At 45.9% G+C, this 23,047-nt stretch overlaps 1 protein-coding gene across 1 annotated transcript in view; it reads right to left on the bottom strand.

Moving 5' to 3' along the window:
• Positions 1 to 23,047, bottom strand: part of LOC135391631 (2',3'-cyclic-nucleotide 3'-phosphodiesterase-like) — a 210,817-nt gene that overhangs the window by 50,923 nt on the left and 136,847 nt on the right. Inside the window, exons 2-4 of the mRNA XM_064621954.1 lie at positions 14,350 to 14,416; positions 11,174 to 11,469; positions 10,674 to 10,830 (exon numbers count right to left, since the gene is read on the bottom strand). Coding sequence (XP_064478024.1) covers positions 10,674 to 10,830; positions 11,174 to 11,469; positions 14,350 to 14,412 — 516 coding nt within the window. The 5' untranslated portion in view covers positions 14,413 to 14,416. The remainder of the gene's footprint in view (positions 1 to 10,673; positions 10,831 to 11,173; positions 11,470 to 14,349; positions 14,417 to 23,047) is intronic.

Raw genomic sequence — 23,047 nt, 5'->3', positions numbered from 1 at the left:
AGATGATATTGTACAGGCCTTGAGAAAACTAAAGCCGAAGCGCTCGTTTGGTGCAGTTGGCATACCGGCTTTTGTTGTCAAAGGATGTAGTGACCTGTTTGTTCCTATATTACTTCATATTTTTAGTTTATCTTTGACAACGGGCGTTTTCCCAACCATATGGAAGGAGGCAATCGTTGTCCCGGTTCATAAATCAGGATCTGTTACGACAGCTAGTAATTATCGCCCAGTTTCGATGCTATGTAGTTTATCAAAGGTTTTTGAAATTGTTATTCACTCTAGGCTGTTTGCATATGTCAGAAATAAGTTCTGTAGTGCTCAACATGGTTTTATTGCCGGGAAATCTGTAGAGACCAACTTAGTGGAATATCTCACCCAATGTGTGCCTTATGTAATGGATCGTGGGCAAGTGGATACAGTGTATTTGGATCTTACGAAGGCATTCGATCGAGTGAGCCATCGACTGCTGTTGCATAAGTTAGGCACGTATGGAATTTGCGGAAAGATTAAAAATAGGTTTCAGCCTTATTTGACGGGACGATGGAATACTGTCAGTGTTTTGAATTCTAGCTCTACTTCTTACACGTCTCGTCTCTGTCGAGTGTACCTAAGGGATCAAAATCTTGGACCTTTGCTATTTCTGCTCTTTGTTTTATGATATTGCCAATAACGTAGAAAGTACAAACATCCTCATGTATGCAGATGACATTAAGCTCTTTGTTAGAATACGTAACATCTCCGATTGTTACCTATTACAGCGTGGCATTATAAGTATTTGTAGATGGTGTCAAGAGAATGATCTCTCGATAAATCCCGTTAAGACAAAAGTCTTAACTCTGAGTAGAAAGAAAGACCCAATTATATTTGATTATGTGACTGGGAATAGTAAAATCGCCCGTGTAACTTCCATCCGTGACCTAGGAGTTTATGTTGATTCCACATTGTCTTTCACTGAACACGCTGTTAATCTAGTTAGTACTACGACTAGGTTGTTGGGAATTTTGTGTCGAATTACTAAGCACTTTACTAGTTATCACTGTCTTCTTTGACTGTATCTAAGCATCATTCGGCCGAGGTTAGAGTTTGGCTCAGTAGTCTGGAACTGTCTTCCGGAACTGTATTGCACGAAATTAGAAAATGCACAGAGACGTTTGGTTCGAGTCATTTACGACAGATACATTGGTCGTAGACAGTACTATGAATATTCTGTGTTACTATCTGAATTGAAAATTGATACTTTGTATAATCGTAGATGTGTGCAGGACGTAATGTTTTTGTTCAAGGTTGTGAACGGCATGACTACATGTGATCAGTTTCTAGCTACACTTTGTTTTAATGTTCCTTCGAGACGTTGTAGAAGAGTGCTGTACTTCTATCCTGTTGACCAGTGCAGGTCATCCCCATCTTCTAGGTTACAAATAGCTTTTAACAAATTATCAAGCGATGTTGACTTGTCCGCTAATTTTATGGTGTTTAAGAGGTCTGTTGTTGCCCATTACACATTTACGGGACTATGCTAGATTGGCAGAGTATATATAAAGACCTTCTTCGGGACAGCAAATCCTGTCCCGAAGAAGGAGGAGCTTCCCTCCGAAACGTCGACACTTTTCGACACGACGGCTTTTCCCCCTCTTTATAATTCACTGGCTTGCACTGTGGCATTGAGGAGTGCTCAGTCACCCTCCTAGGTGTATATCGCTCGCTGAGTGACCCCTCGTTTGCCAATCCCGAACGATGCGCAGCTACCCAGGGCCGGCGAGCCGCAAACACGGCGAAACACGTGTCCTCTGGTGCTGTCGCATCGTTCAATGAGTATCTGTTTCTCTACGTGCAGCCATAGAAGCCATTTTATCCTGTAAGTTTGAATTTCAAACACGTCTAGCATCATTTACTTATTTTTTTAATGGCTTTTCCCCCTCTTTATAATTCACTGGCTTGCACTGTGGCATTGAGGGGTGCTCAGTCACCCTCCTAGGTGTATATCGCTCGCTGAGTGACCCCTGGTTTGCCAATCCCGAACGATGCGCAGTTACCCAGGGCCGACGAGCCGCAAACACGGCGAAACACGTGTCCTCTGGTGCTGTCGCATCGTTCAATGAGTATCTGTTTCTCTACGTGCAGCCATAGAAGCCATTTTATTCTCTAAGTTTGAATTTCAAACACGTCTAGCATCATTTACTTATTTTTTTAATGGCTTTTCTCCCTCTTTATAATTCACTGGCTTGCACTGTGGCATTGAGGGGTGCTCAGTCACCCTCCTAGGTGTATATCGCTCGCTGAGTGACCCCTGGTTTGCCAATCCCGAACGATGCGCAGCTACCCAGGGCCGACGAGCCGCAAACACGGCGAAACACGTGTCCTCTGGTGCTGTCGCATCGTTCAATGAGTATCTGTTTCTCTACGTGCAGCCATAGAAGCCATTTTATTCTGTAAGTTTGAATTTCAAACACGTCTAGCATCATTTACTTATTTTTTTAATGGCTTTTCCCCCTCTTTATAATTCACTGGCTTGCACTGTGGCATTGAGGAGTGCTCAGTCACCCTCCTAGGTGTATATCGCTCGCTGAGTGACCCCTGGTTTGCCAATCCCGAACGATGCGCAGCTACCCAGGGCCGACGAGCCGCAAACACGGCGAAACACGTGTCCTCTGGTGCTGTCGCATCGTTCAATGAGTATCTGTTTCTCTACGTGCAGCCATAGAAGCCATTTTATCCTGTAAGTTTGAATTTCAAACACGTCTAGCATCATTTACTTATTTTTTTAATGGCTTTTCCCCCTCTTTATAATTCACTGGCTTGCACTGTGGCATTGAGGGGTGCTCAGTCACCCTCCTAGGTGTATATCGCTCGCTGAGTGACCCCTGGTTTGCCAATCCCGAACGATGCGCAGCTACCCAGGGCCGACGAGCCGCAAACACGGCGAAACACGTGTCCTCTGGTGCTGTCGCATCGTTCAATGAGTATCTGTTTCTCTACGTGCAGCCATAGAAGCCATTTTATCCTGTAAGTTTGAATTTCAAACACGTCTAGCATCATTTACTTATTTTTTTAATGGCTTTTCCCCCTCTTTATAATTCACTGGCTTGCACTGTGGCATTGAGGAGTGCTCAGTCACCCTCCTAGGTGTATATCGCTCGCTGAGTAACCCCTGGTTTGCCAATCCCGAACGATGCGCAGCTACCCAGGGCCGACGAGCCGCAAAAACGGCGAAACACGTGTCCTCTGGTGCTGTCGCATCGTTCAATGAGTATCTATATATACATATATATATATGTGATATATTCTTTTATATTGTGATATTTTTATATTTTGTGCATCATCACAAGGCCTGGCAGCTGTTATGAGCGCTTACAAAATAAAGTCGAAGTCAAAGTATGTGCTGTCGTATGTGTCGAATTGCTTAGCAGTGCCTTACAATTTTCACCCGTAAAAATTCAGCGTATATCATATTCTGCTGCCCCAGTAGAAGTGATTTTCCCTGTTCGATTTGTGTACCCGTATTCTGTGCTTTCTTTACGCAGAGAAAATTCAGTTGTGTGTATGTTACATCATGCAATAATTTGCTGATAGCAGAAATGGATGTGCATTTCACAGTATATCAGCGTAAGCTCCGGTTTATGCAGCCATAGCTATTCGAGTGAAAGTGCGCTTACTTTTGCTTCTTCCACTGCTTTTACGCAGAAGCAAGCCGCTTGGTAAGGCTGAATAGTGTTCTATCAGTGGAAGTGGGTTGTTTGTTTATTTGTCAGTATTCACTCTGCTCGATATGTTGACGGAGTAAGCTGTTTGCAGTTATATTATTTGTGCAGAAATGCTGGTATCTGAGCGTGGAGTAGAAATTCCTATAAAACGCACGTCTCCTTGTGCATTCCCGAGCTGCTGTATGTGTGTGTGTGTGCTTTTTCCTGATTTGTGACGTCACCATGGTATGTCTGGACTTGTTTAGCAGTGTCTTTCTTGTTGCAATTTTACCCGCCGCTAGTATCTTGTTGTTGTCAACTTGTGTTAGCCATTGAGTTTCATAGCGAAGTGTGGTGGCACTGCAATTATTCCTGAGCCCTCCGTCTTAAGCCTTTTCCCTGCTCGCTTAAGGGAATTTGTGTACCCGTGTCCTGTGCTTGCTTTACGCAGGGACAATGCGACCGTGTGCATAGCATTATGCAGTAATTATCTGATAGCAGAAATGGGTGTCTTTTTCTCAGTTTGTTAGCGTATGCTTCGGTTTTTGAAGTCATAGCAATTCCAGCACAAGTACGTGTAATTTTTCGCTGCTCTTTCCTCCTTTCACTGCTTTTACGCAGAAGAAAGCCGCTTTGTAAAGCTGAATTCATGAGAAGTGGGTGTGTTAGATGTTGTTAGGAGCTCGGTATGTTGAAGAACTAAGCTGTTTGCAGTTGTAGGTATTTGTGCAGAAATGCTTGCATCTGAGCCCAGGGCAGAAATTCCTATGAAGCACGCCACCCTCAGTGTAAATTAATTATTTTGGATGTGAGTCTGTTTCACTGCATGACAGGACCTGGTAGGTTGAAATGGCAAGAGAGAAAAAACTTGGAGCACTTGACGGATAGTAATCGAAGTAATACCGAAATTATAGTTTCCATAATGAGTAGAATTTTAAGCCTCCTAGAATTATACTTGAGAGTAGTACGGGCTTTTAGTGTTTAGGGTTTCTAAACTGCAACGCAACAGCGAAAAGCATTAGTATAGTAGGAATGCAATGGCATCATATATCTGTTCCCGTAACGGCGTTCTGTCTGGTCAACCGTCATGCGCCAATGGAACTTTGCCCCCCAGGCTTTCGCGCCTTTTTGCTCGCAGGTGTAGCCTCAGACAATGAGTGTATGAGCATAGAAAGGGTTGAGTGCCGTGCGTTACATAAGCCTGGTGATGATGTTGAGTGTTCAAGGGCCTCAATTACTGAAAGTACCAAGTGTGTTTTCTGATAAGCCTTTGGGGTGAAAATTGCCACGACCAGATGTCATGCATGGTGCTTTTTTAATTTTAATGCAAGAGTGGATATCATTAAGGGTAGCACAAAGGAAATAACCTTGTGATTCTCTAAAGAATAGGAGGGTTTGTCTCTGCCGATGCATAGAACCACTCTGCACCTCTTCACGCAGGATATGATGACATCATGCAGTGGCTCTATGTTTCAGGTGTCTGTAGCAGTGGCGTAGCCACGGGGGGGCTCAAGCCCCCCCCCTACCTGCCACGGACCGAACCACACAAATCGTGCAAGTCCGAGAACATAATATGTGTGTGTGGGGGGGGGGGGGGACCAGTGTGACGATCGCGAAAGTTCTTGCAGTTCATGGCGTCTATCTAAGAAGCACTCTTGAATGGTTTTCAAAGTATGAGCTTTTCAAAATACTTCCAATCTCGTGACGCCACCTCATTGGTCATGACAGCCTACACATGTAATCGTACTGTGTACGTCTAAATCAACTATTTTCGTTCCTTTTTTAATCCTCAGTTTGCAGTATGCACAAGTATGTGTGTGTTGTGGACACAGGATCAGCGGGGGGGGGGGGCGAGTTTTCGTATCGAGCCCCCCCAACCTTGGAGGTCTGGCTACGCCACTGGTCTGTAGCAATGTGTTGACCATTACTGGAGAAAAAGTGCAGCTTCAGAAAATGGGAGGTTGGTAGATGGTGTGCATTGTACTGGACGGACTTACGATGAGCACTGTTTTTTTGAATAAGAGGAGTGTGTGTGTTTAGAAATAGTTTTATGAAGGAGAGTGTGTTTTCCACTTTGCTCAAGTGTTTCTCTGCACTTTTTTCCCCTTGTTGTCTGACAAACATGTTATTTTTCCTGGCATGACAGAGCAATGTCTTGACCATGCCCAGACTTGTTCTGTCATGCTTTCCTTCTGCATGCAGTTCTTGTTGAAGCACTGTCTTGACGATGTCGATAGTGCTGCCCTGAATGGGAGTAGTGCTAGAACGATTCTTAAAAATTTTGCGATTCAATTAGTTCAAAGAGTAACCGCAAGGGGGACAGCTATGTGGCTTTATTCAGGAGGAACAAAGCGTCATTATTCATTTATCTGCCTGACTCTCGGATGGGACGAACACCCTCGCTGAGCTCGTTGGAGCTCGACGGAGCTCGTCCTATTTAGCCATTGATGGTGTTACTTGTTAGGATATTTTGTTTTTTCCTGTGTTCATAAGTCTCATTTAGTAAGACTTTGGGATTGAAATGCTTAATTCCTACGATCAGCTTTCATGCATGGTGCTTCTCTGCAACAGCTTTTCTGTTTCCTATGCAATCATTATAGTAGAACAAAGGATATAATCTTGGGATGGCGATTCAATAAATAACAGGTCCCCTGTCTAGAGCGTACGCGTCCTTGAGCCATGCAGCAGCATGCCTGGGTGATGACGTCATGCCGCATTCATTGCAGGTGGACCTTGACCCAAGGAGTTGTGTTGGCGGTTAGTGAAAAAAAAAAAGCACTGTAGGCTTGGGACAATGGGATGACGTCACGACCAATGAGCAAGGCCTGCAGAGGGCGTAGGAGATCACTCTATTAGCCTCTTGCAAGTACGGTCGTGTTACTTCTCACTGGTGGTCGTCGCAGGTGGCGCTAGGAGCGCGCGTTGGCGCAGAGGGCGTGCAGAGGGCGCCCGTATCCGTAGCACCCGTAGAGTGGCGCTTGCGTCAGTCCAGCGCTGGCTCTCGTGGGAAGAAGAAATGCGGTCGGTCGCTCCGCCGTCGTCGCGCCGCGTCAGTTGAGCCCTGGCTGTCGACGGAAGCGAACGCTCTGTCGCCGCGGCGGAAAAGGTGAGTGATGTGCTGTAGTGGTTAGGACTTTTCCCTGATGTGTCCAGTTTTGACGCACTTCTACCTAGCTCTTTGCTTGTCTTGAGCGTTTTCGCCACATGACCAATGTATACACTGCTGCATGCTTAGAGTTGATTAGCGCTGTCCTGTTGCATATTTACCAGCGGCTAGTACTTTCTGTGTGTTCCACTCGTATCGTAACGGTATGAGCCCAAACACTGCGGTTAGGTATAAGCGTCCCTTAAGCCTTTTTCCTCCTGATGAGCAGTGTTTTCTACGTGATCTCGCATTTAGACTTGTTTAGCAGTGTTGCCATTTTTACCTGCTGCTAGTACTTTGTTGTTCTCTCTCTCTTACACGCATATCGACATGACGGTGGCGCCATCTGGTCTGATGTCTTGCAACTAGCTTGCCACCTGCCTCTACAACAGTCATGCCCAGTCACCTTCTGCAGTGCTTTTTTCAAGATGGCGTCTTTGATTTTCAAATAAATTATTTCTCTCTGTCTGCTCCCTTTCTATTTATTTATTTCTTCTACAACCCGAGTTTTAGATAGAAAATCCACGACAAGTATTGCATTGAGTCAGACTTTGCACTATTTTAATTTTTTTAATTTAAAATAATTTGAAGTAATTTTAAAGTAAAAAGTGCAATACTTGCCGTGGATTTTCTGTGTAAATCTTGGGTTGAATACTTACTACTTGCGTAGCACCACCAACCGTGTAAAGTTTTAACTTCTCAAACAGCATTGGATCCAATGCTTTTTCAAAAGGTGACCCGTTACATGCTTGGGGACGCCACGCGATATGTTCAGCGGCCATTCGTTTCAATGACCATTGGAGACTGCACGTGTGACGGTGTATGAAAGTAGTGGAAACCCCCTTGCACGAATTTTTTCTACTTTGCCGAGGTGGATTATATGACAAAGCTCAGGCGGTCTTGCACAAGACGAACGACCGTATCTTCGGTTTGATTTGCACACGAGCCCTAGAACAGCAACTTAAATTTTTGGGTGAAGCCTCATAGCCACAGGCGATACCCTACCCTAGGGTGCCTCGATAGTTTTCTCCTGGCGCCCTCTGTGCAGGGTGGAGACAGCCTTTGTAAGAGCGAACGCCGCCTTCAGTGAGCTGGGAACAGAGGGATGTGGCGACAGCTTGGTTTTTCAAGCCACAGAAGCTCAGAAACTGTGTGCTCAATTGATCACCCGTGTCTGGAAGGAAAGTCTCTCTATTTCATGGCAGACCCTGCACACGTGTTGAAGAATATCAGGGGGCAGCTACTCACATCTGGAACCTTCACACTCAGCAAACAGACAGTGCAAGAAAATCAGCTCCCAGGCGGAGAAGTGAAGCTGGAGCATATTCAGGCTGTCATTGATTTTGACAGCAGAAGTGAACTGAAGATTGCACCGAAGTTGTCTGGTGTTCATGTAAGCACCGGACACATCACGAAAATGAAAGTCGGGGTGGCAGTACAACTGTTCAGGGAGTCCCCTCCCGGCATACGTTACCTAATTGAGAAAGGAGATCTCCCTCGAGATGCAGAGGCAACAGCGTGGTTCCTGGCTCTCATATCAAGATGGTACACCTTAATGTCCGCACGCCATCCAGTGGTTGCTCTAAGTCATTTGGACATGAGCAAATATACGCAAGCATTGAATACACTTACCCTCGCAAAGGAAACCATTTTTGGGATGAAAATGGGCTCCACACCACACTGGAAGCCATCACAGGCTGGTCTCATCATATCGACACATGTTGTGCTCAAGATGCAGGAACAATTGCTCTCCGAGGACAGCTATAAGTTTTTCCTTACAGGAAGGCTGACACAAGACTGTCTGGAAAACTTAATTTCAGTCATCCGGATCAGAAAGCCCGTCCCAAGTGCCTATGACCTGAAGTGTTGCCTGAAGTGTGTCTGTGTAAGCCAGTTCCTCCATACCCCACGTGCACTCAGCTATGAACATGATGATAGTGCATATCTAGTTGACCTCCTCTCGCAGAGTCCAATGCAGCCAACGATAATGGAGGATGACCGAATCAATGACGTCGAAAACCTGTTTGTCGAAGAACTCTCAGTTACAGAGGGTGACGTACTTTCTTATCTTGGAGGATTCATTCTCCGGACAGTATTGAAAGTGGTTGACGACTGTTCTGAATGCAAGGCGGCTCTTCTTGGCACAAGTGACAGCCAATATGGTGATTTGATCACGTTCAAAGAAAAGATACAGGGAGCGAGTAACTTTCTGTATCACACACATGATGTCGTGAATGTCCTTGTACAATGTGAAGAATATTTCAAGAGCATCATCTCTACTACAGGCATTCTCAACTTGTCACCATTTCAAACAATTGCAAACTTTCTTCTGGAGAAATTTTCTTCATATCTTGAGAAGTGCATGGCCCACAGACAGAAAGTAGACAAGGCTTTAATTGACGCATATGAGGCTGAGAATTCATCTTAAGCACATGTCGACTCGAGACTTATCTTCGCATGCGAGCAAAACATGTGCAGGGGTTTCTCTGCTTTGAGTTCAGGGTGTGAATGTTGGTCCTGTTGGTATTGTATATAGGGGCTAAGATAAGCTATTTTCATTATTTGGCTTGTTATTTAAATCTCAAAGGGTTTTATTGTATTTGCTTTGCAGCTACCATGTATTTCCATTTTGCGTTTTAGTGTTTCTTTCTGACTTGTCATGAAATAAAAACTCATGCACACAAATTACCCATGTAAGACAAATGCCGTCTTGCTCAGTGAGGCAACAATTACTTAATGCTTGGAGGCTACACAGAACGTAGTTGTCAGCTGGAAACACACAATTTGCCAGACAACTTACGCAATTCCCTGCAGTCTGTCGACTACTATAAGCGTGTGGATATTCGCGATATTGATATGTACTCGCGAACAAAAGCAACGAGCAACCTGCCCCCATCCCTGTTTACGAGCAGCCTGCTCCCGTATCGCGAAATTAAGTTGCCGCAAATACATTTTTCGATCGCGAGATTGCCGGTCTGTGAAAATAAGTACGCCGCGAAAAATAATACGTTTGCAGCACATAATGCATGTTCCGCTCAAGAGAGGTTAAACAAGTGGTCGCAATCACAGCACATTCGCTGTTTTTTATGCCTTCATCTTAAAATACTGGTCCACAGATACGCGCAAAAGTAGTTCTCGATCTGGTGTTTAAAATTACTCTGGCATTCTACTTTCCAGATTGCCCAAAGCGCTCGTCCGATCAGACATTTCCTGCACAGCCAAACACAGCATAGTCAGCGATCTGGCACCGTAATGGCGGACGCCAAAGCAGACGACGCAGTTGTCCCCACCCTGCACAGAGGGCGCCAGCAGAAAACTTATCGAGGCACCCTACCCTACCCCACTGGCTGTAGTAATTTCCTGACAGGAGTTCTACCGCGAGTTCCGAGGTCGCCCGGGTTCGAATTGCGGCGCCGGCTGTGCTGTCTAGGTGTTTTCCCTGGGTTTCCCTCAGACGCTTTGAGACAAATGTCGGCACAGTTCCCTGTGAAGTCGACACAGGAGGCACGATCCCCGCGAGCAAGACGCCGCCACACCGGCAGGCAAATCAATCGGAAATAGCACGGCCCCACCCCCGTCACACCTCCGTCACCACCTGGTGTTTCACGAAAATCCCCAGCTGCATAATTCAGAAACAGTTGATTCAATCGAATAATTCTTTTTTGTAAACATCCTTGAGATTATTGACCTAGAAGAGAGTAGTGAACGGCTTATTTGCCATGTGCCTCACACTAAGAGGGTGCCGGTACAACTAGCTGGCAGTTCTCCTCCAACTATGTGAGGCCGACAATGGCGTGCCCTTTCAGCAGCATCACCACCTTCTCCTGCAACTCGTTATTGAAACTTACCTCTGCTTTTGCACGAATCTTGTGGCTGGTTTCTGCGAGGATGACGGTGTACCCGTACCTTGCTGCAAGACGCAAGTACGGCACAATTTCCCACACACAGATGTTGCTGTTGCGGTTGATTATCACGGGAACGTTCTTAATCATGTAGTCCTCCATTCTGCGAGATGCCACGCGAAAGAGGTACTGTACACATCAGGTAAGTATGTCAATATCCCACTGTATCCCTGTGTATCTGTTTCGTTCGGTTACATAACTATTCGCTGTCGCAATCGTTTCTCATCTGCAAATATCTGAGGCACCCCAACAGCACTGCACGGATTTGAGTCCGTTCCTCCTCCAAGTGACCTAACCAGACAGCCATTTCCCGTTCTCTCTCTCTCTCCTTTCTCTGTTGTCCCACGACAAGAACAATACTCTAGCTGTCACTGGTAGCACAAAAGATGTTTCAATAACTGAGAGATCGTTGCAGTTTGTGTAGCAAAACATAATGGCAAACATACTTGCGTCGGCACACATCATGAGACTTCCCAAGAGTGACTTTGGTGCGTACTGGAGCATTGGGACCCAAGAACATGGAGTCTGCCCAATAGAGTTCGCTCTGTGGGTAGTGCTTCTTCAGCAAGTCTCCCAAGGGACCCTTTCCGGAACCTGGAAGGCCCCGCACCAAGAAGAACAGTCTTCCGTGGCTGTTGAGGAATCGCTTGACGGTTTCGTCTTTCAAGTAAGGGAAGTCGAAGACCTCGTCGTAGTCTTTATCCTCCAAAAGGTATCTTTGGGCGTCCATTGAGACTGGGTTCTACAAGTAGCAACGAAAAAGGCGTAGCACTCATGAAGCCAGCATTGTTGTGTAGCACGGAAGGGACCGAACAAAAATATGTCAGGAGCAGTATGCATTAGGATTACAAGCCCTTCGATACGCATTCGCCCAAACCTTACGAGTGCAGCGTGCAGTCCTGGGTAGAGAGTCGAACCGAAAATGTTATCCGTTTGGTCAAGGTTATATATAGCTGTTCAAACCGGTTAATTCTAAACGGTGCGGTTCACGAATCGGTTCAATAATATGAACTTGCCTCCATCGGAATGTCGCTGCTGGCGAAATTATAGTCGCGGTACGTGTATTGCACTACAACATCATTGTTGTTGTTATATTTAATGTTGTCTGGTGGTGGTGGAGTGGGGTGGACTTAACTTCGATGGTGGACTGGGACAGGAAATCTCAATACTCATGGCAAACTTTAACATGAAGTACAGATGATGAGGAACGTGCGCTATTAACTTAGATGTTCTGCTGCCACGATCAGGGTGAAATGCCAATTAGAATGGTATTGCACTTGAGAAGTTGAGATCAGGGGCCGTACCATTATTTGACCGTTTGCATATATCTTGATTGTAAGTGAAATGCGTTCGGCCTGGTTTCGTAGCAAATCGCAAGCATCACTTCGATCCCTGCACTACATGCTAGCACCCCTTAACATGACACTTTCACCTGCGTCTTGACTGGTCCTGAGCGTACGTGCTTAAACGAAGACGCTCTGTTTCTGGACCACCAGACCACCATCATCTGCTCAAAATCAGCAACACCATCACCTGTGACTTAAGAGTGTAGAAGGCGACGTAGGCTACGTTCTTCATGTGCTTCGATAGAGCCCTGCGCGGATGAGATTTTTGGCACCGCGTCCGACCCGCATCCGCGCACACGTTATCCGCGTCCGATCCGCATCCGCAGCATACACAACAGTTTACATCCGCATCCGATCCGCTGAGCAAAACGCACCATCCGCATCCGATCCGCAAAAATCCGCACGTTTCGAAGGACGCGTAAACACCGCAAGAAGCATGTTGGTATAATTTCGGATGCCTCCATGCTATCACGGAAGGTATCACGACGACAAGCAAAGGTAAACCTTTCAACAAACGCGATATAGAGAGACTTCTGGAACGCGTGGGACGCTACCTCGCTGGTGCTCGCGTGGTTCAAGATTCCAGAATGCCTCCTCTCCCGTCTTGGCCGTGCATGGTCAAAGGTGAACCCGAGCATGCACTCGCTGTCGGCGCACAATACAAATAAATTGCTGGTCGAAAAGTTACAGCACGCGGTATATCCGCATCCGATCCGCTACCGATCCGCTGCTTTCACATCCGCATCCGACCCGCATCCGACCTCTAGTCATCCGCATCCGATCCGCACACCGCAGGAAGTGATAAATTTTCATCCGAATCCGCAAGTATCTTGCGGATATCCGCGGATATCCGCTTCCATCCGCGGATGGTGCAGGGCTCTACTTCGAACCAGCGATCACGTACTGTTCAGTCCAGCTTTGTTGAAAACCTGAGGTCGCACGCGTTTTTGTGACACTCTGAATGTGAGTAGCCTGAGCAGCCACAAAGATGGTGATTTCGAGATTGCAGCTGTTTGCGTTACGGTATATACATCGTCACGACTGGCACTCCTAGCAAGAGGGGGGTGAGAGCTTCTTGGGTTGGGCTTCACAAGGAACTGTGCCCACACCTGTCCGAAAACAGTCGAGGAATTGCAACAAAAATGTATACGCCACGACGTTCACAAAAAGTCAGGAGACAGGGCGATGTCATCCTAAATGATGGTTTGCTATTTTCTACAACAATAGCTGTATGAGGGAACTTATGTGTCAAGGACGTCGTAGGTCCTGACTTCTTACTCGGAAAGCAAATCGGAGAGCACATGAAAAGATGTCAGGAGCAACGCTGCGTCGTTGACGAAAGTTGCGTCCTCGCCAAAAACTGCACTCGTGCGGGGGTACACAAGCGCTGTCAGTATATCACACGTTATCTGTCGTCCACGAGGAGTGCGTACGGCGTCTGCAGATAGGGAGTGGAGGGCTCGGCACGCTGCTATAGAACGCAAACGGTATAGCACACCGAGGGAAAAGCAACCAGACGCGCATAGCTGCACGACGACAACATGACCGAGCAGTGAGGGAACGCAAGGCGGCTGCGTTAGCCCGAAAGTTAGGGAGCGCGAGGTTCAGGACAAGAGTCGTAAACTGTCCCAGACGTGTGCACCTGAAACGGCCCAGACAACACAGTGACGTCCAGTGGATGTTCAATGAATATCCATGCGGGAAATGTGAGATATCCAGAGGATATCCCACCATGTCCCGCGGAGATCCATAGCACATCCCGGTGACTACCAGAAGACATCCCACAGCAATCCTATGGACTTCGTGTGGGTCGTGTCACGGACATGTTATGGACCTGTCGGGATATGCGTACTATATCGTAGCCCAAAGAACACACGCGGTCCTCAGGACGTCCCCACAGTGTCATCGTGTCCTCGTCCTTCGAGGTTATCCTCAGGACGTCCTGAGGATAACACTTTCAGACTGTCCGTGAAGAGTCATTCAGGCACGTCCTGTGCCGGTCCCTGTGGGTAGCTAGCGGGACGAGAAATATTAAACATGGGAGATTTGATGTTCTGAGGCTGGAACAACATAGAAGGGACAATCACATACAAGGCCTCAAGTTGCCTAAGAAATTAACGGTGAAAGATGAACGTCACTGAAAAAGTTAGCCAGCTGTAGGACTCGAACCCACATCTAATCGGTAATACAGAAGATGTGGGTTCGAGTCCTACAGCTGGCTAACCTTTTCAGTGACTTTCATCTTTCATCGAGAAATATGACTTTGTTTAGTTTACCTGTTCAGACTTCCTAAACACATTTGTTTTCTTTTTGGGCCGATCCTGGGACCTGATTGACATTTTTCTGAAATAAAGGGTGGTCCAGGGTAAAATTATCTGCATCTAAAAAGGATGAATGTCTACGATAAATGGAGCGCATTACTCGTGGAATGGAGAGAAACGCGCGATTCTGTCGCACTGCTTTTGACTTTCAAAGCTCCTACCTGAACGTCTCAAACCAAAAGGAGTAAGAAACATATACTTTGCATTGATGTGGATGTATTACTTCAATCAATTCCTCACTTTGAGTATTCTTTCTTTGCGTAATCGAAAGAAACATGGATAGCTCACCCTTCGTTTTGTGTCACAGGCGAGCAGGACTCTCGAATGTACGGACGGAGGATCGCGTTATCAGCAATAAACATGTCTGTTTTGCCTTCGGAAGAGAATTCTAGTACCTTTCGGAGTGGGTTTCTCGGACTTCGCGCCCCTGACAAGATTTTTTTTTTCGTCTTTTATATATCTGTCTCTTTTTTTAAACCGCTGCGCTCGTTGTCCGTTATGAATTGTACTAGAAACAAACAGTGAGATTGTATCGCGGAAGCTAATCAAGATGTATGGAAAAAGAGAAGTTATCAGGACTGCGTCTGGTTTCATATAAATTATACGCAGAAAAAACAGGTACAGGTGGGTGCAGGTGAAGTCGTCCTCACAAGGTCCTGCCAGTGTTCCAGGTTGACACCCTGATGATGTGCAAGTGATATGACCGGGTGTCCCAATTTAACACGGGGGTGACACTGGGAGGACCAGTTGATAACTTCCTGAGGATATCATCGTCGCCCGGGGTTGACATCCTCGGGACGATCGCAGGACGTTTCTGTGTTGTTGGGGAGGTGTTCAGCAACGTTCAATATGTTGGCACTGAAGCGTGCCGAGATGGTTTCCTGATTGTGGGAAATGAGACATTATGACGCAAGACGGTTGCTTAATTCACATTGTAATGACACTTCTTTATTGTAAATAACAGATGTAGTATGCAACATATACAATATGACTAGACGCACGAGTAAAGCATCCTTACTTAAAGTGAAAACTTGTAATGTGAGGACGGGTGCTTGCACAGCTTGCCGATTCACCAAGCCATTTAACCCACTTACACAAATGGCAATTGCATTCTGAAGTACATAACCTAAAACCAGAATCCTTACGTATTTACATATTCGCTCTAGTTAAGTATGAAGTCGCGTTATGCTTTATATAGGTTTGAAAAATATCACATCAATGAGCATAGCATCTAGTGCATCATGAGCATTTTACACATAAAACAACTGGAAACAAACATCGAAAACTATAAACCCCATGAACAACTGCAGCATGAAAGAACTACACGTGAGTCCTTGCATTAGAAATGATGAATATCCCAAACTGGTGGAAGGACATTGAATGGAAAGTTTAAAAAAAAGAGTTGTTGGTTAAAAATGCTTTGTAAACGTGAAATGAACAAGCTAATGCAATCTCAATCATGGTCAGCTGATGTAGAAAAAAAACTAAAGTAAACAGCAAGCAAGAAGACAAAAGCCCAATGTTGCAACTTGCATTATAAATGATTACTTCCCCTTTAACAAAGGGCACCAAAATTAAATGATTGAAGCAAACAGTCTTTTGCAGAAAAGTAAATGTTTGGAAAAATATGGCATGAAGTAGGTGATTCTATTTCAACCATAGTGAGCTGGCACACAAAAACAGTTGCAGCAAAAAACCAGAAGTTTAACATGAGTAAATAGATCTTAAACATGACTGTCCCTTTAGTGAAGAGCACTATAACTGTGTTCAAAGCAAAAGGGTAGAAGAAAAATTTGGGGTATATTATTATTCCAACAAAAATTAGTGTTTGCCAAACGGGAAATAATTTTACTATAAAAAGAGAACAGTGTTCCAGGTATTCACCCTGCTGTTACGTGTAAGAATGGCCGTGAAGTTTTACTTGAGGTTCAAAGGCGACTGAAAAGCATGGTAGCTCCACAACGTAGCAGCAGAGTGACGAAAAAGCAGAGCGATGTTCTCTTACCATATCTTAAAAACTAAGTATACAACCGAGTGTTGGTTATAGTGAAGGCATGCTAACAGGAACACTATAACGGACAACAACAACAACAACATATATATTGTGATGATGAAGTGGGGAGGTTTTCCACTCTAGTATAACGGACAAGCACGCACATACGACATTCAACTTTAACCGACATGTGTTAGCCTATGCCTCTCCCAAACTCTTTAAAAAGATTACCTCACTTGGAATCAGGATTAGTGAGTGGTGGCTAACGATATTCACCGCCACATCAACACGGAAGAGCGTAATGGCCTCCCTTCTGCATCATGTCATGGAACGGGCTATTCTGTATTGGGATGGCTGCGAGTGACGTTAGCCACTATACAGGGTGTTTCACCTAAAATGATAACTTCCAGCTTGCGACGTACTCGCCGGAGGATTGTGGGACTTTTGGCAATTACCTTCTGGAAACCTTTGCCTGTATTTAGGAAGGCTTTGGACAATTTTTAATTATGCAACTTTTTTTTTCAATCGAACTTTGAAAATTGCTTAGGGAACCTCACTTTTTTTTTTTTACAGAAATGTGAAGTCCTCCATGGATAACCACATACCCAACAAAAACTGCACAGTATTGCGACAGAAATAGTCTAAGAAAATTGGTAAATATTTCACTTTAGCCCCGCCTGCTCGATTGCCACTAAGAACAGCGTACGGAAGACGTGGGGAGAGGAGGAAGGGTTCCCGCCTCTTGCTTTATTATTATTTCCCCCGCTCTGACCTTAACGGTGGTGACAATATGGCGGGCTAGAATGGTGTTTAGTGGTGTTTAGTAATGGTGCCATAGTGACAAGGCAAAACAAATGAAGGTAGGGACACTTCCTCCTCAAGGCATACATTTCGCACACATTGCTTTGGGAAAATCATGCAAGCAGGGCTGAAGCCTTATTTTCACAAATTTTTGTCGACTATTTCTGTTGCGATATTGTGCAGTTTTTGTTGGGTCTGCGGTTATCCGTGCAGGACTTCATATTTCTGTTTAAAAAAAGTTTCGCGTGGTGATTTTCGTAGTTCAATTGACAAAATAAATTTCCCACAATTAAAAATTGGCCAAAGACTTCCTCAATGGTGCCAAAATTTCGATGAGGTAATTGCCGAAAGTCCCACAATCCTCCGGCAGGTACATCGCCAGTTAGAATGTTTTGTGACTTTTGGTGAAACACCCTGTATAGACCCACCTCCCCGTGGAAGTCATCTTTTGAAAGAACACGGGAGAGACATGGCCTAAGTTACCCACATTAAGCTGTTTGTGCGTGCTTGTCCGTCCTAGTGTTACAATCCGCATTCTTTCATCATGTTCACCCCTTGAAGCATTTTGTAGTTGTACAAAACCAGCATGACTGATGCATCAAGGCAGTGCACACTGTGCAGGCGTTCCACATTTGCACGCAAGAAAACTGTACATAGCTGCCACTCTTGCTGTGATTTAGTCCCTCCACTCTTGCCACTAGACGTCCTGTCGTGGCACTCTTTGGCGTGCCTCAGCCACGATTTTATGTTGTGGCCCACTTTGCTGCGTGTGGCATTCTTAAGCAGCCGGTTGGACATCACGATGCCCAGAAGAATTATGACACAGCTGTTAGAAAAATGACACGTCACCTGCGCATGTACTGTTTAACCTGATTACAGTCAAATTTTCTAGCAAAAACATTGCGTAATACCGCAAATTTGCTGAAAAATATAACTAGGCCTGACTTTTTCGGGTTATATTTTTTTAACCAAATTCAGGGATAAAACTTATAACTTTCTTCAAAAATGCAGCACGTGACTAAACCCAGACTGGGTTCAATCGTGTTGAGTCAGGTGTGGACTTTCAGTTTAATCGTCATGATGTTTTTATTTTGACGCTCTTCATAATCATACTTATGTATTTACAATAAGGGTTTCTTTCACTGCTTTTCTTCGGTTATTGGGAATTTGGTATCCCCTGGTCCAGCAGTTCTCGAGGAAACAGCGCTACCTGATAGTCGGTCATTTGCTTCAGGGTGTATTGAGCGTAATCGGGTATAACTTCAAAAAGCCAGGGCTCGGTCATGTTTTCAAACGGATTATGCCACATGTTTGGACCGTTTTTAAATGAGCAGAGACAATAACCTCTTGCATCCCAGTTGGAAAACCAAAGTGGAAGCTGAAGTGGGTTATAGTGGATCCACTTAAAGGCTAAAGTGGTTTAAGCAGGATCCACTTGGAGGCCAAAGTGGTCAAGCAGAGATCCACTTTGGGGCTAAAGTGGCCAAGGAGGGGGGGGGGGGATATGTTTATTAAGAAAAAAAGAAAGGAAAGGTTAGCCAGGCAAAGAGCCGGCTTGCTATTCCGAAAAAAAGAGGGGGAAGGGGCAAACGAAAAAGAAAAGGAAGGAAAAAGAAAAAGGGGGATCGAAACAGAGGAAAGAAAGAAAAACAAAAAGCAACAGAAAGAGAGGAAAGGGAAAGAAAACAAGAAACAGAACGAAAGGGAAGGAAAAGAAAAGAAACAAAAAGAAAGGAAAGGGAAAGAAAACAAGAAACAAAAAGAAAGGAAAGGAAAAGAAAAGAGAAACGAAAGGAAAGAAAGGAGAAACACAAAGAAAGAAAAGAGAGACACAAAGAAAGAGAAGAGAGACACAAAGAAAGAAAAGAGAAACAAAGAAAAGAGAAACAGAAAGAAAGAAAAGAGAAACAGAAAGAAAGAAGAGAATAAACACTAGCACAACGTTACAGGCAGTTCACGAGTCCTGAGACTCGGAGAAAACCGAGGAGAGCGGCAGTGACAGCCCACTGGTTGGGGTGCAAGACGGGGCCAAGAAGAGCGGCCAACGAAAAGTCGTTACAACCAATCTGGAGCAGACGGCAACGGAGGGTGTCCCTATGTTGAAGGTGCTGCTGGCAATACAGGAGTTGGTGTGGGATGTCCGCTTCCACTCCACAGACATTACAGTTTGGTGAATTTAGCCGTCCCATCTTGAAGAGAAGTGAGGGTGTACGGGCAACATTGAGACGTAGGCGGTGGAGAAGGGATTCTTCTTTACGGCTGCGGTGGCAAGTGATGACGAACTCCATCAATGGGTCGATAGACCGTAGGAATGAGTTGTAAGTCGTTGTTTCGGCACGGAACTGCTGAGCACATGTGGCACACCGACGGCGTATGTATAGACGGCATGTTGAGGCTGTAAGCGGCAGAGGTGCCAGGGCCGAAGTGTCATCAGACCCAGCGCGTCTCGCTACTGCGTCTGCTCGGGTATTTCCATACACGCCTACGTGGCCAGGGACCCATTGAAACGTGATGTTGTAACCAGTGGCGAAGAGTTCATTGAATTTTTGAAGCGTCATGGTATGCAAATCGCTTATTATGCTGGGGCGAGATGACGACAACATATCTAGTGATGCCTTGCTGTCTGTAAGAATGACCCACGTTCCGTGCCCGGATTCTGTAATATGCTCCAGTGCTGCCAGGATACCAAACAGTTCGGCTTCTGTCGAGGACACTGTATAGGGGAGTTTGAAACCGTGGCCCAGGTCTTCATCCGGAATGTAGAAAGCCGCGCTCGAACTACCTTCGGTTACCGAGCCATCTGTGTATACCCAAGCAACAGGAAAACCTTGGGCCAACCTTGGCACTGGCTTGGCCAGCCAACCTGGCCACGCTTGGCTTGTGGTTGGCCAACGACGTCGTTTCTTGGTACGGATCTGTTCCTTGGCCAACAATTTGCCAACATTTGGCAAGCCAGTGTGTTCCCAATCTTCAACCAACTACCCAAGTAATAAACAAAGGTTGGGCCAAGCTTGGCAGTGGTCAGGCTCGCATACCTGGCCTTGGTTGGTACAGCATCGGCCAACAAGGTTGTTTCTTGATACGGATCTGTTCCTTGGCCAATGACTTGCCAAGCACTGGCTAGCCTACATTGTGCCAAGATAGAGACCAAAACATTCCTGCGACGTTGCTCATTTACATACTCAATTGTCTCGCGACGTAAGGCAACGACTTACCATTCTTTGTTTGTTGCTTGTATTTCCCACCACGGACAGTGAGCACGGCATTTTAAAGCGCATAAATTCCCCACAATGGACAATGTGCGCGGATTTTCAAAGTAAAAAAAAAAAAGCAAAACTCCTTGATCACTAGGACCAAAAGAGCTCACAAAGAAAAGCAATTGCATTTCTTTCCTGAGGAAGAACTGATACTGTATATGGGGTGCCTCGCGAACTTTCACAAATTCGAGAGCCCTGTTCACCTGATAGTCAAAATAAAGGGTGAGGTGTCCAAGTTTAATTAAATGCATGCTCAAAGAACACTGGAATGATGAACTGCTTGTCGTATTAGGACACCATGAAGATGACGCCTCTGTTTCTTACTGCTTTTGATTTGAGATATTCACTTGGTCCATCGAAAGTCGAGCTTATGCACTGCTACACCATTCTGCCTTACCCTTTCCACGAGGCGACATACCGAGATTGGACCAAGGTTAGCAAGAGCTTGGCCTGCCAACCTAGCCGTGCTTGGAAAGTGCTTGGCCAACGAGCTCGTTTCTTGGTACGGATCTGTTCCTTGGCCGACGGCTTGCCAAGTATGTCGCTCTGCCTACCAGTATGCAACATTACGCCAACGTTGGCTGGCCAAAGGAGTCGTTGGCCAGCTGTCATCCAACTTTTTGCCAACCGTCGGCCATCGGCCATTGCTTGCTTGGGTATATGGCGACTTAGTCGATGTGTTGAGGCGAGGTGCTCCAGTGTGAGCTGGTGGGCCACGACTGTGGGGACGTCTTTCTTGCGTTGGAGTCCAGGGATGTTAGAGTGAATACAGGGTCTTTCAAGAGTCCACATCGCCGGTGCATAGGATGGTGTAGACGCGGTAGATGGAATGCTCCCTTTCAGGCGGGCAATGGCACTGCCGAAAGCAGACGCCGGGCAGTCCTCATCAATGCGACAAAGAGAGTGGAGCGGGTGCCGTGTAATGTAGCGTGTATAAGCGCGGAGGGTATCACCATCCCGCAGTATGTGAACCGGCTGCTCTCGCGCCTCTGCCAAGACAGAATACGTCTCCGTTGTCCTGGGGACTCCCAAACAGACACGGAGACTACGGGCCTGGATGTTGAGCAGTTCCTGTTCTTGGGTTCGACTTAGACCATGCAGGATGGGTAAGCTGTACCGCAATGTCCCCAACACCAGGGCCTGATGAACACGATAGAGGTCAGAACATGACGGGCCCCAGGATGCACCAGCAATACGCCTGAGTACATTTACCAAACCGTTTGCCTTGGTAGCAAGCAGCTTCACATGCTGGGACCACGTCAGGCCACGGTCAATTGTAATCCCCAGGTATCGGCAGGTCGTGACAAAGGTCAGGGGTGAGCCATCAATGAAAAGCGGGTACTTACTTCAGCGGGTACTATCTACTTAAGGCCAAAGTGGTTAAGGACAGATCCATTTTGAGGTCAAAGTGAGGTCAAAGTTCAGGATGGAAGACCGAGAGGTCGAGTACAACGCTACATCATCACTCTCAAATTAAGTAATAATATATGATTGGGGGAATTTATTGACAGAAAAAAGAAAAAATGATTAGGATAATGATTAAGAAGAATGCTGTACATTTATGTTGAGGATGAACTAATTCAAACCAATTCAAACAAATGAAATTCCATCACATGAACCATATCGAAATTATTGCAAGTGAAATTTAAATGAAAATTTGAAATTGAAATTTGTTCCGAACCATTCCGAACAAACCGACCGAGGCGGCGATGGACCGTCGGCCGCGATATCGCCAAGAGGGCGCGTCGTAATAAATTTCCGTGGCGCACCACATCGTGGCTCGTGCGAGTTGAAAATAGTTCGCGTCATTTCAAATGTTTGTGAACGTATTATCCTCAGAAGTACATGTGCCATGGTACCTTGCTATTTCACCTCTTACTGTAAGCCATTTTTAATGCATTCCTTACAAGAATCAGTGGATGAATGTCGACCAGAAGCGTCCTCCAGAAGCGAGGGCAGCCCCCCACAGCTCTCGCAAACTCTGTATCAAAATCCGTGTTACTGCGCACGGAGCAATCCGTGCCTCTCTATTGGTCGGACGCCAGAAGCGTGTCCGGATTGGTTGCCGGAATTTGAAAACGGCACTTCGCGCTTCCTCGCCTGCGTACTCCCTCGGCGGTTTCATTTGAAGTTTGAACGGCGGACGCCGGGTCGGCGGTGTCTTTCGTTGGGAGGCAAGTGCGTTCGCCGTCTTATCCGTGTATTATGGTGTCTTCGATCGTGTTGTACTGTTCCTCGATACAAGCATCGGTCTACGAAGAGCCAATCGGATTTCAAACTGAAGTGTTGTCGCGAATTCTGGCTCGATGAACATGTTCGAGCGTCGTCAGATCTGCATAGCGGTGACAAGAAAATATTATTCATGAAGCAGCAGCATTTTATGTTTGACATGTAGCAGGCAAGGACATGATGATCAAGAGATTGTGCGCAAGTATGTGACAGTTGTTCGTTGCTGGGAATAAGCTGTGTCGATATGCGTGTTTTGCAAGTTTGAACTTTGTTCCAGTGTGCTAGGAAGCGCTACGCAATGGACTTTACGCTCAGTGCATGTAAATGCGTCATCCTGCCGACTGCGTCAGTATAATGACTCAAATAAATTTCT

This window comes from Ornithodoros turicata, chromosome 4, assembly GCF_037126465.1.
Source record: "Ornithodoros turicata isolate Travis chromosome 4, ASM3712646v1, whole genome shotgun sequence".
Lineage (NCBI taxonomy): Eukaryota > Metazoa > Arthropoda > Arachnida > Ixodida > Argasidae > Ornithodoros > Ornithodoros turicata.
The sequence above is the reverse complement of the archived record's forward strand: the minus strand, read 5'-3'. Positions and strand labels throughout refer to the sequence as shown.